Source organism: Meriones unguiculatus, chromosome 1 (genome assembly GCF_030254825.1).
Source record: "Meriones unguiculatus strain TT.TT164.6M chromosome 1, Bangor_MerUng_6.1, whole genome shotgun sequence".
In the NCBI taxonomy this organism is placed as follows: Eukaryota; Metazoa; Chordata; class Mammalia; order Rodentia; family Muridae; genus Meriones; species Meriones unguiculatus.
Window position 1 is genome coordinate 185,986,073 of NC_083349.1, and position 11,948 is coordinate 185,998,020.

Below are 11,948 nucleotides of genomic sequence, written 5' to 3' on the forward strand. Positions count from 1 at the left end.
ACACACACACACACACACACACACACACACACACACACACACATGCACGCACGCACGCACGCACGCACAGACTGTGGCCTGTATATCTATCTCCCTGTCACTTCAACCCCCAGACAGAATCAACAAATGTAATTTAAAAATAAGTAAATAAATATCCAGTCGTTCCAGGTCTAGACTAGTCATGAGGTGATGTGGAAACTGGAGGAGATAAAGAGAGCAGCCATGCCCGAGTCTCTGTGGATTAAAGCAGGGCTTCCAAATAGACCACCTACGTGCAAATTACTCAACTGTGGACTTCCACTTTCTGGCGGTTACCACTTCTCAGCAGCCCTTTCCACTTCTTCAGCTATCAGGTGCTGAGATGAGGGACATGTGAAATAATTTGTCAGTCTTCTTGGGCAAAACTGGAATTGGTAAAGCAGCATTGGTGACACAAAAAGTGGAGGTTGGTGATTCATTCCGGTGATGTCTTGGGCCAAATTCCAGAAGGCAGTATTTTCAGGAGGGAGGGAGGGCGATTTGCATGCATGACCTCACCCAGAAGCTCCAGCCCCAGAGCATATAAACAGGAGAGCCGTCACTCCTCGCCAGTCTTGCTACTGCCAGGCCCAGCAACCAGACAGACCGGGACCATGGCTGTGCTTCGATCCGTGCTGCCACACCTTAGGCTGCTTGTGTGCCTGGCCCTGCACTTTTCTCCCGCCTTCTCTGCAAGTGATAACGACTCCTGCGTGATCTTCGATAAAGTCTTTTCCTCCGACACCTTGGGTATCAACATCACCGAGGCTAACATCGCTGACGGGTACACAACCTACACAGGTGAGTGAAAGCCATTCATTCTGCTGTCCTTTGTTCTCCACAGAACCTTAACCAGACTCTCAGAATGTACCCCTCCACCGCTGCTCTCAATGCGTGTGTGTGTGTGTGTGTGTGTGTGTGTGTGTGTGTGTGTGTGTGTGAACAAGATGGGAACTGGGGAGGGGTGGCTAATCTGTGAAAGAGTGGGTTGGAAGGACCATTTCTGTAGTTTCCTGCCCATGACTAAATCACAGGTGCTGTTAAGCCGCATGTGCCTAAATGAACTAACCCCGGCCAGATCCCACCTAGGCAAAGATCTGGCTGCTTTAAATGGGCATGGTGTTATTTTGAGGGGTTTCATGGCAGTCTACAATCCTATTACATCCCGTTGACAAAATGTACCACACAGGACACCAGGAAGGATGACTTGCAGTTACTGTCTGCTGAAAACCGTGTGAGCTAAGGGAAAACTTCGGTAGCCCACCTCACGGTGAGCAGCCTGAGGCACGCAGGTGTTAAATGACTCACTGGGAACTCACGGACTGGAAGTAGCAGAGCCCTGTGAACCTTGGTTGGTCAATCCTAACCTAATGTTCTCCTTAGAAGTATCTAGAAAGTATTTCGTAACTTTCCCCTTGGGGATTCAACAAACCTACACGTTAAAGAATATGCTTTCTACCTAGCTAAATTTTTTTTATTCATTTTTTAAAGCATCTTCAGTTGATTTATTTTTTTATTTTTTTATTATTATAGTGTGTGCTCTTTTGTGATGTGTGTATGTGTGTGCACACAGTCACGCACACGTCCTGGCACCCACGTGGAGGTCAGAAGATAACTTTGTGGAGTTTCTCTCCTCCCCTATTATGTGTGTCCTGAGGCTTCCTTGAACTCAGGTCACCAGGTTTTCACGGCAACTGCCTTTACCCACTGAGCCCTTTCACCGGCCCTCCCCCCACTCACCACAGCTAGTTTTATAACAGCAGCAGAATTTTTTTTTTTTTTTTGGTGCTTCATAGATGAAAACATGACACTAGGCAGACCTGTTGATACTCCCCGTTTCAGTGATGAGGAGACAGACACAGACGCTGGGTGACTTGCTCCAGTCACAGAGCTGTGGAAATGGCGGAAGTAAATGTCAATCCACATTATAATGTTAACACAACTTACTATGTGCTGGTATTGCTCTAAGGGGAAAATGCTATTATTAACTTCCATTTTACAGGGGAGAAGGAAGGCACATAGAAGTCAAAATTTTACCCAAGGTCACCAGAATGTAACAGAACTAATATTTGAGCCTAAGAAGCATAGGGAAGGCCCATCATTCCTAACTCCTTCGTCACCCTTCCCCTCTTAAAAGTCTAAGCAAATTTTTGCAGAGATCACCATGGTAACAGCCGGTACTCCCGGTCTGCAGACCCAGCCTCACAGGTGAACTGCTGTGCCTGCCTTCCCACACTCATCCTGCTTGTCTCTCTACTGTTTCCTGGGGATGTCACTACACAGGCTCTCCTGCTGTAACAGGGCTTCACTCTCACTCCCTGGAGAAGTGGTCTTTTCATACCAAAGCAGGGAAGATAAGTCTGTAATTCAAGATGAATGCTAGGTTAGCATGTATATGAATCCATGACTGCAAGAGCGATTTCAGACCTCCGATGAAAGATGGCACAGCAGGAGAGTGTCGGGTCTGCTGCTGAAGTGGGAGAAAGAGACATGAAATAGAGGGAGATAAGAGGAAGACCTGGAGCCGGTCTGAAAGGAGGAAGGCAGGAAGGGGGAAACAGGAACAGGGGGGAAAGTGGGGAAGAGGGCAACCGCAGCAGCTCCCCTAGCCTCGGGGAAAGAGAAAAGAACTCAGCTTCCTTGACTGCCTACACTTTGCTCTTTTATCAGATTCCATTTCAAACCAAAACCCATTGGAGTTCCGAGCTCCGAGGTAAATCTGACTCATACTTTAAACTGAGGGTCAAAAAAAACCTCTGTCCGTGGGGGTGAGAAGGGCTGGATTCCACACCTACAGTTACGAAGAAGGCCTTCCAAATACCTCTATAGCGCGCCACAGCCAGGATTCAGGCCTTCTGGAGACCCTGGGTCAGCCACCTTTCCTTGTTTTGGCTTGAAATCTTTTCCATTTCAGCATTGTGTCGACATTGGTAAGCCATGTATAAATGGCTTGGCAGACGTGAGACGGCCACAGCTTAGCCGGCATCTCAGAGACCCTTCCGGACCTGTTAAAGAAGGAAGCCTATAATATATAATATATACACTGAGACGTTGCTCAGTCAGCCTCTGCCCCGTTGTTCATTTCTATGGATTAAAAAAAAAGGATGTAATTTAGTACTTCCTGAACTTTCAGGCTTTAAGGACATTGGACTCCACTGGATAAAGGACTGTTTTTTTATTTCTAAGTGCGAGAGACAGAACCCAAGGCCTTGAAGCCGCTAGACAAGGTGATCCACCGCCAAGCTACACTCCCCGCCAGCCTCAATTCGGGGCTTTAGAATCAATCAAAAACACTTGTTTAGTGCCCAGATACTGACCAATGAAACCATAAAATGTAATTAAGTATTTAATGCTATAGAAGGGGGTGTGAATGTTCCAGATATGAGGGGGAAACAGGACTAAGTTAGACCAGAGGAGGGAGGGGAAAAGATCTGGGTGTGGAAGTGGGGATGGGATGAACGATAACAAAGGAGAGCTCCAGACAGACACCCAGACGTGAGCGAACACCAGGGGCAGGTGCGGGTCAGATATAACCAGGTGCGTTTGCAGGACAGGTAGGGGTGGGGGAGGTGAGAAACAGCTGCTGTCCCTAGAGTAAAATACAGACAGAGCGAGGCTGGGTGTTGGATCCGATCACTTCCGGGAGAGATGGGAATGTGAAAGCAGAAATGTTTAGATTCTCTCGATGTGTGGGCACACAGCCCACCTGACAGGTTATGTGAGGAAGTCTGGTCTGACCACCACATGTTGCAAGGCATCTTGAGGGAGGCTGAAGCTACAGAGCCAGAGAATGCAAGTGCTTAGGGAGGAAAGCTAAGCCCACAGTGAGAGGCAAAAGGCAGAAAGGGACAGTCAAGAAAACACTATTGGAGAGCGAAGAAGATTGCTGACTGTCTATCTAAATGGCAGTATTGCACATCATCTCCGCCATGCAACAATGCAAAAACGTACCACAAAAGTCAGCTCCCCTGAGTGAGCCAGGACAGACAAGATTTTGGGTCAGCTGACCCTCTTGGCAAAGCAAACCAGGGCAATAAAACATAATGTGCTTAAATTAGTATTAACGATCACAATTTATGCGATAGGAAGCACCTGTTAGCATCTTCCATCCTATCAGGAGCATTTGCTGATAAGTAGCATCAACCCAGATGAGGGATAATGTCATTCCCCAGACCTGGAGCTATGGCAAGCACAAAGTGGGAACTTGGGAAAAAATATGTACAGGTCATCAGGGATGTAGCTTAATTTGTAGAGTGCTTGCCTAGCACATACGAAGTTCTGGGTTCAGTTTTCCGCATTTCATAAATCAGGCGTGGCACTGCACAGCTGCAATGTCTGTACGAAAGAAGGAGGGAGTTCAAGGTCATCCTCAGCCACGTTTGAGTCCAGCTTAGGATGAGGTCCTGTTTCAAAACACACAAACTGTCCTCCCCTCCCCCAGTGGTCACTGAGGGAGAAGACGCCACGGCTCAGAGGTGGCCTGTTCTGCCCCTGAGTACTAGAGCCAGGACACAGATCCGGACAGTCTGACCATTGTGCTACTTGATGCACTTGCTTTGCTTTGGGAAGGAGCCTTGGAAGAAGTTTCAGATAACTGGCATGCCCCAACATTAAGAAATTTACTCATTGGGCTCTTCTAGGGAGAAAAATGGAAGACTGAAATATCCTCATGTTGAAATTAACAAAATGTCAGCAAGGTTGGAAGCACAAGCAGGCTGGGTCACAGACCTCATCTGAATAGAGAATACCCCCACGATGTAATTTGGTCTTTGAATTAGGAACCTGTGGCTCAGACTTCAGTGCATCATACCAACCCCTGTCCTACTCCCACCCATCACCTTCAACAACAGAGGCCAAGAGGATCAGTGTTTCTGGGGTCAGAAGCAGGGCTTTACTTTACTTGGCAAAAGCACTCCCTTGTAGCACTTTCTAGGAGGCCTCCTTACCCATTCGGGGGAGGAGAGGTCAGCCTCTTCACCCTTAGGGTCTGTCCACCTGTAGCAAAACCAGAGCCAGAGGATGGTCTGACTCATACCCACCTTTCACTGTAGAGTATTTGGAAAATAAAAAGCAACTCTGGAGACGACTATTAAAAATCATCTATAGCCCAGGCTGGCTTTAAACTTCTCTGTAGATGAAGAGGACACTGAACTCACTATCCTCCATCCCCCACCTCCAAGTGCTGGAATGGCAGGCGTGTGGCAAACTGAGTTCCCAGTTGGTAGCTCTGTACTTTCTTCCAGGCCTTCTTCTTCAGTTTCTCTCACAGAAACAGAACCATGCTGTCCATACATTTTAGTTTCACTTGGCTCAGGCTAACTGCTTCCTCATCTTTTCCTCCTAGTGACAATCCCTGTGAACAATTCAGTCAGAGCTGTGATCCTGAAAGCAGTGACCCAGAGCAATGACACAGTGGGTACCTGGGTTGGAGCAACTGAGGGATGCAATGGCACCAGCTTCTACGATGTGACACACCCAAACAATTCAGCCATTCAGACAACGTGGAAAGTTCCAGAGTCTGAGGATTTGACTACAGTTGACCTGCAGTAAGATCTCATATCACTTTGAGCTTTTAAATTTTTGTAACAGATTGATACAGTTTCACATTAATCTGAGACTAAACTAGACGGTGGGTGTGAGTGGAGAACCCAAGCAATGCACAGTGCTATGCATAATTAGGAAGACCGGGCACTATTTTTCTTTCAAGTTCTCTGTGTTTAAACTAGAGAATTATTTTTTTTAATTTCTGTTAGCAAACAAAATAATAGATTTTATTATGACATTTTATCAAGTATATCATTGTACTTTGCTCCTATTCACTCCATTGCCTTTTCTTAGTCTCCTTTTCCTTCAGTTACCTACCTTCCTGCAACTAGTCCCCCTTCTACTTTCATACACACATACATACATGCTATACATGTATATATGCACATATATGTATAAATACACATGCTATATATGTATATATGTATACATATATATATATCTATATATAATACAAATCTAGTGGATTATCATTCGTAAAGCAGACACTCATTTGGGAAATGTGTACCTAAAAGATAACTGAGTAATAATACAAGTTTCCTCCTGTCATAAAAGATGGAAGCCCTGGGGTTCTAAGAAAAGGTCACATATAGCTAACATTAAGCTTTCACAACAAATGTCTCTCACTCTGAGGACCTGATGACACTGACTTTGGAAACCAAGTGTTGTGAAGAACTTATGCTCCTGAAAGGGCAACCTGGCAATCAGGCTGTGTCCACTGTCAGCATCCCTGTCTCTGTGGAAACTGGTGATGCTGTTAACCCATTCTTTCCTCTCTTGCCACACTCTAGACCTAGCCAGGCTTCATCAGTTTTTGAGGAGGAACTATTATGCCCATAGTGTGATAAATGAAAACAGAATCCAAAGGGAGCTACTACTATCAACCTACCATGGCAACAGTTGCTTAGAAACCAGGCAGATCTTAGAATAAGGATGCTGACCACACTGAGCACCAACAGGTACAGTCTGCAGTGGCCCAGCAACAACAATCTACAGGAGAAACAGTTACAGCCCACCAACAATGTGGCTTTCATCCTCACTTGTACACTCACTACGAGACACTAGTCTTTCTGCTTGTCCATGATGTATACACTCATGGTCTTGATCAGCAAGACTGATTCAAGGAGAGGGGACACAAGGAACACCACCATGGAGGGCACTATGCTACGCAGGGTACAACAGGATGTCAAAGGTCTCAGCCCATGGGATTTACAGAGAGGCTGGGAAACATGACCAACGCACATGTGAGTACTGAGTGAAATGCTTCCTCTGCTTTCCCTGAACACGTAGATTCAGAAGAGCGCTGTTACACTCTCTCCAGCCTTCCTCTACCTCATCACATGCATCACAACTGTAACTGACTCCTTAGCTAATTATCTGGATATTCATAAAAATCTGTCTCTCAAAACATTATAAATGTCATGAGCACAAAAGCCATGGCAGTTGGGTTCACCGCTGTCTGCTCACACCAAGCACGGTGACTGCCATGCAGATGGGGTCCTTTCGTTAGTGACTTGCTGGATGTATAGACAAGGGCCTAATATTACAATGGACCCATTGCTACCCTCAGAACAAGCTCTGAGGGTAACTTAGTGAACAGTAAATGCCTGAAGGACCTGCCCTCCAGAATTCAACCCTACAGCGGATAGAGAAGCTCATAGCAATTCAATATGACAAAAGACAAGAGATCTGTCCAGGTTAGCAAAAGGAGACTACTGAGTTTCTGAACAGATGTGACCAGGAAAGTTATTGCAAGCCTTTCAGGAAAGAATGAACAAGAGCTGAAAACGGGTGCCAGCCTGTGGGGAGTTTCTAATGATGAAGCTGGTGGGGCTGGGACGTAAGGGAGCAGTTTGGAGTTAAGACCCTTGGAGGAGTCAGTCACGTCAATACAAAGTAGGTCAATATTTAATGATCTGCTTATTGTGCAATCTAAAAAGTATGCTCAGAACAGATTGACAGGATGGGTGATCCGGAAAGGCAAAAAGTTGTAGCTTGTGGGCTGCACGGACAAGGTCCTCACCATTTCTCTTACTGATTTGCTCTCCAGAGTCTTCAGAGTCATCAATCGCACCGCCTTAGTGTCATCTGTGAGTCTGGAACAAACAAGTGAGTTCTGTTGCAAAATCTTTGTATATTTGACAGTAAACTCAAGCAGTCTGGAAAGTTATTTTGCCCAGGTATCTGTTGAGTTTCCCACACTCCTGGAACCTATGTGAGATTTTTCCCAACCTTTTGTTTTATGCTACCTGGAAAACAAAAGCCCTCTCTAAGATTTGTGCAATTTTTCAGAAATCCCTATGGTCGCCTTTGGCTCCAAGCCCCTGCTTCAATGGGGACTGTTTCTGTTAAGTACTAGACAGGCAAATTGATATGGAAAAGCAACATAATTCTCAGTTTCCACACAGAACCTGAAAGTCCCCTCACACAAGGACTTCACAGAGTCAATTTTAACCAATTTTAGTCAATTTTAAGAGAATTATGAGGGGGTCGGGGAATGGAAGCTTCTAGTTATACAAAAGGCATTGTTATCCCCAGGCTCCTTATCCTTCTCTCTACTCCCCATTTTCCTATTTTCCTGTAAGACGCCAAAGTATTCAAAACTGAAGTTCAGAAAGAAGAGTTAGCTCGCCTAAGAGCACAGAGAAAATCCATAGCAGAGTGAGGACTCAGATTCAGCATCTTACCATGTTTTTCTACTTTTCTTAGACTTACATTAAAATTAGAGAGATCATGTTGAGGCAGTTTTTATTGTAAGATTTAGCCAAGAGCATGTGTGAACCTTGGGTTCAACTCTTCAGCTTGTGGAGAGAGAGAGAGGAACATTAGTCTCTCTCAATATCCAAATACCAGGCCTTCCTCATGAGCCGCAGAGCACTGGAAGGCAGAAATATCAATATACTGCCAGTTTTTCTGTAGGTCATTTACTACAAAACACACAGGCAGAATAATTATTTCTAACAGCAAATTTTAAAGTGTGTATGCCTAATTAAACTATTGTATGACAGTGTTAATTGTTTCCTTGATGGTTTTCCCTCTGTGAAGTTATTTTCTTCTTCAAGGACATTTTTTTTTTTTTTTTTTTTTTAGAAAAACACTTGCAGAAATGCTAATAGAGGGGGAATGTTTATTTCTAATCATTAGCTCCATCCTAAAAAAACACAGTTTAAAAATCAGGGGACAGGCCAAAAGTGGTGGTGTGTACCTATGTTCCTGACAGTTAAGAGGGTAAGGCCAGAAGATCCCAATTTTAAGGCCAACATAGGTCACACAGAGAAAGACTGCCTCAAACCAAACAAAAGGATAAAAGGGCAGGGCAAAGCATGCAGTCTCTGGCTGCATGGAATGCCAGAGACACACGGTCCTGGAGAAGTGCTAGAGAGAGAAGGCATTGTCTTGGCCAGGGAGCCTTATTCCAGGCAAGCAGAATGCCTAGGCCTGTGGCAATTTCCTTCTTCCTCTTATAACCAAGTCTTATAGGGGAAGAAAGTGACCATGTGAGTATGTGTATGTGTGTGTGTGCGCATGCACATGCACGCGCACACACACAGACACAGACACACACATTGGGAGGACAAAGGAGGACATCCTGTGCCTTCATCCACAGCTTCACTTCTTATGACAAGATAGGGGCTCTCACTAACCTAGACCTTCCCATTTTTCAGTTATGCAGTTGGCCAGCAAGCCCCAGCAATTCTTCTGTCTCTTCCCTTCCCCTCAAGTACCCTCTATCCAGTGCTGGGGTTATAGGCCCTACTACCAGCTCATGTAAGACACCCTTGAAGTGTCTGTGCTCCAAGCTCTAGGTTTTCTGGCATCAGACAAGTCTGTAGGCGAGCAAGTCTGGCTTTCTTTGCTTCTCTGAAACCATCACTGAGTACCAGCATCCTGCCGGAACCAACATGAGACACTGCCTGTGGCTTGCAAGCCAGAGAAATAAAGTAAAGGATTTATACAGGGCATCTCAAGCTAACTTTAAGGCAGAGATCACTGTTCTTGGTTCTACATGATACTGAATTCTCACTAGGACTTGGAATTAGCATTGGATCATATTTACATATTTACTGCCTTGGATCATATTGACATTACAGTCAACAATATGAAGATATTTGAGGGCAGACTACCCAACCAACGACAAATTCATGTTTTATAAATTTTGTAGGCCTTCTCCTCATTTCAACAGACTATGCAGGGGCTGGAGAGATGGCTCAACTCAGCAGTTAAGAACATATAGTTGCTCTCCCAGAGGGCCCAGGTTCAATTCCTGGCACCCGTATGGTGCTCACAACCATCTTTAACTCCAGTCCCAGGGAATCTGATGCCCTCTTCCAGCCTTTGAGGGCACTACATATATGTGATACACATACAAACATGCAGGCAAAATATCTGTACACATTTTTTAAAATAAATAAGCAAAATAAACCAAAGAAGCGTATAGACCTTAAGAACAGAGACTTACTTATTTTTATTGCTTAGCAATCTGACCCTTCTAGCTTCCTTCAGCTTCCTCCCTGCAGCACTAGAGAAGTGTTGATTGCTGTTTGATCATGATCTCTGGCTTTACTGTCTTAAAAAAAAAAACTTTATTATTACTATGCATACGCATGCATAGTAATAATATGCATGTGTGAAGGTCAGAGGACAACATTTTGAGGTCAGTTCTCTTCTTCACATGAAATTGAATTCAATGACAAATGCTTTTACCAGTAGAATCACCTTGCCAGCCTTTAGCCTCTTTCTCTAATGCCTACCCACCTCCATACAAAGAACTGATAAAATTGGCTTCTTTGTTTCTCCTCTAGTGACAAGTGCAATCCTGACTCCCGCCCTACCTACGATTTCTGAGACCATCCAGACCACAACCATGACCATAGCCAAGAACTCAGCCATGACCACAGTCAATAACTCAGCCATGACCACAGCCAATAACTCAACCATGACCACAGCCAAGACCACAGCCATGACCACAGCCAATAACTCAACCATGACCACAGCCAAGCCCACAGCCAAGACTACGGCCATGACCACAAACCTGGCTATTAGCACTCTCAGCAGCCCCCTGGCAGCTACCCTCCACATCATGCTTGTTTTTCTCATCAGCAAACTCCTCTTCTAAAGGAAACTGGGGAAGCAAATATCAAGCCCCCACAGCATCTTCCCAAGCTCATTCCAGGCCAGTGTTTAAACTGAATGAAGGTTTTATGTCCTCAGTGTGCAACTCCACCACCTCTGACCACAGACCTGTGACACTCAGTAGTGCTTTTGAAGGACACAAACGTTTGCCTGGATCTTTCAGGGCACAAATTTTGTTTTTTGTAAATACTTAGGCCATCCTAGTTGTAATCTGGAGTACTGATTCTCAGTTTAACATGTTAACAAGCAATCTGAACTTGTGTTTCTTGCCAAAGGATTCCCATGAGCCCCCTGGGTTTCAGGGTGGGGAGGGAATATCCTTCTTTACTTTCATGCTGATTTCTGGCCAAACCTACTCAAGTTACAAAGAACTTTTGTAACTTACATGACTGAAGGAGAAAAAGAAATGAGTGATAATCCTGTGGCCACTAGCAGATTCCCACTGTGCCCAGACCAGCAGGTTTTGAAGAATGAAAATATATGAAAACTATGCCTGAGAAGCCAATTACAGGGAACATGACTCTTTTTTCCCAAGTCAAATAAATGATACATTAAACAAGAATAATGAATGTGCTAAATTGAAAGATAAGCCTTAATGAATGACAAAATACAAAGTGTTACCTAACTTTATTTTTAAAACTATGAATGAAATTGTGTGTGTGTGAATGTATGTGTGTTTTCAAAGACAGATTCTACCTTTATCTTAATTTGTTTTTTCAGTCTAAGCTGCTGATTTCTTCCTTGATGATAATTTCCACTAAGAAATGGAAAATAAAAAACTTATGTATATAATACAATGTGAAACAAAAGTTATTTTCAACAATAATCCTGTAATAAGCAATAAAATTTTCCTTTAACAACTCCTTTCGTACACCATCTAGGACCATTTACCTGGGGAGGCACTGGCCACCTCAATCTTTAATCAAGAAAATGTCCCACAGATTTGGAGACATCAGGCCAATCTAGGGGAGGAATTTTCTTGGTTTTAAGTTTTCTCTTCCAAGATGGCCCTGGTGTGGGTCAAGTTAACAAAAAGCTAACGAGCACATGGTGTGAAGAAACTCCCTCATATGACTCTCTGCTAGGTGCTGACCCTGTTAGCTGCTTTCACGTGTGCCACATGTGCAAGTCTCACAAAAATGTGCTGTCCTGATAGTTGCCTGGTCATTCTGTACATTCATTCGTTCATTATTCACTTTACATCCCAATCGTAACCCCCTTTCTCCTCTCCTCCTGGCCCACTCTCCTCCCCT

At 44.5% G+C, this 11,948-nt stretch overlaps 1 protein-coding gene and 1 long non-coding RNA gene across 2 annotated transcripts; one reads left to right on the forward strand and one right to left on the reverse strand.

The window, feature by feature from the left end:
- Positions 1–632: 632 nt before the first annotated feature.
- Positions 633–11,555, forward strand: Plet1 (placenta expressed transcript 1). The gene is made up of 4 exons (XM_021648528.2): positions 633–819; positions 5,363–5,564; positions 7,613–7,671; positions 10,365–11,555. Exons 1-4 carry the CDS (start codon positions 633–635, stop codon positions 10,676–10,678), a joined length of 762 nt encoding a protein of 253 aa, XP_021504203.1. The 3' UTR covers positions 10,679–11,555.
- Positions 813–9,129, reverse strand: LOC132649554 (uncharacterized). Its single transcript, XR_009588054.1, has 3 exons — positions 7,586–9,129; positions 2,840–3,023; positions 813–1,909 (listed from the first exon to the last, which is right to left on the reverse strand). It is a non-coding gene; the product is annotated as an uncharacterized LOC132649554 (long non-coding RNA).
- Positions 11,556–11,948: the final 393 nt, after the last annotated feature.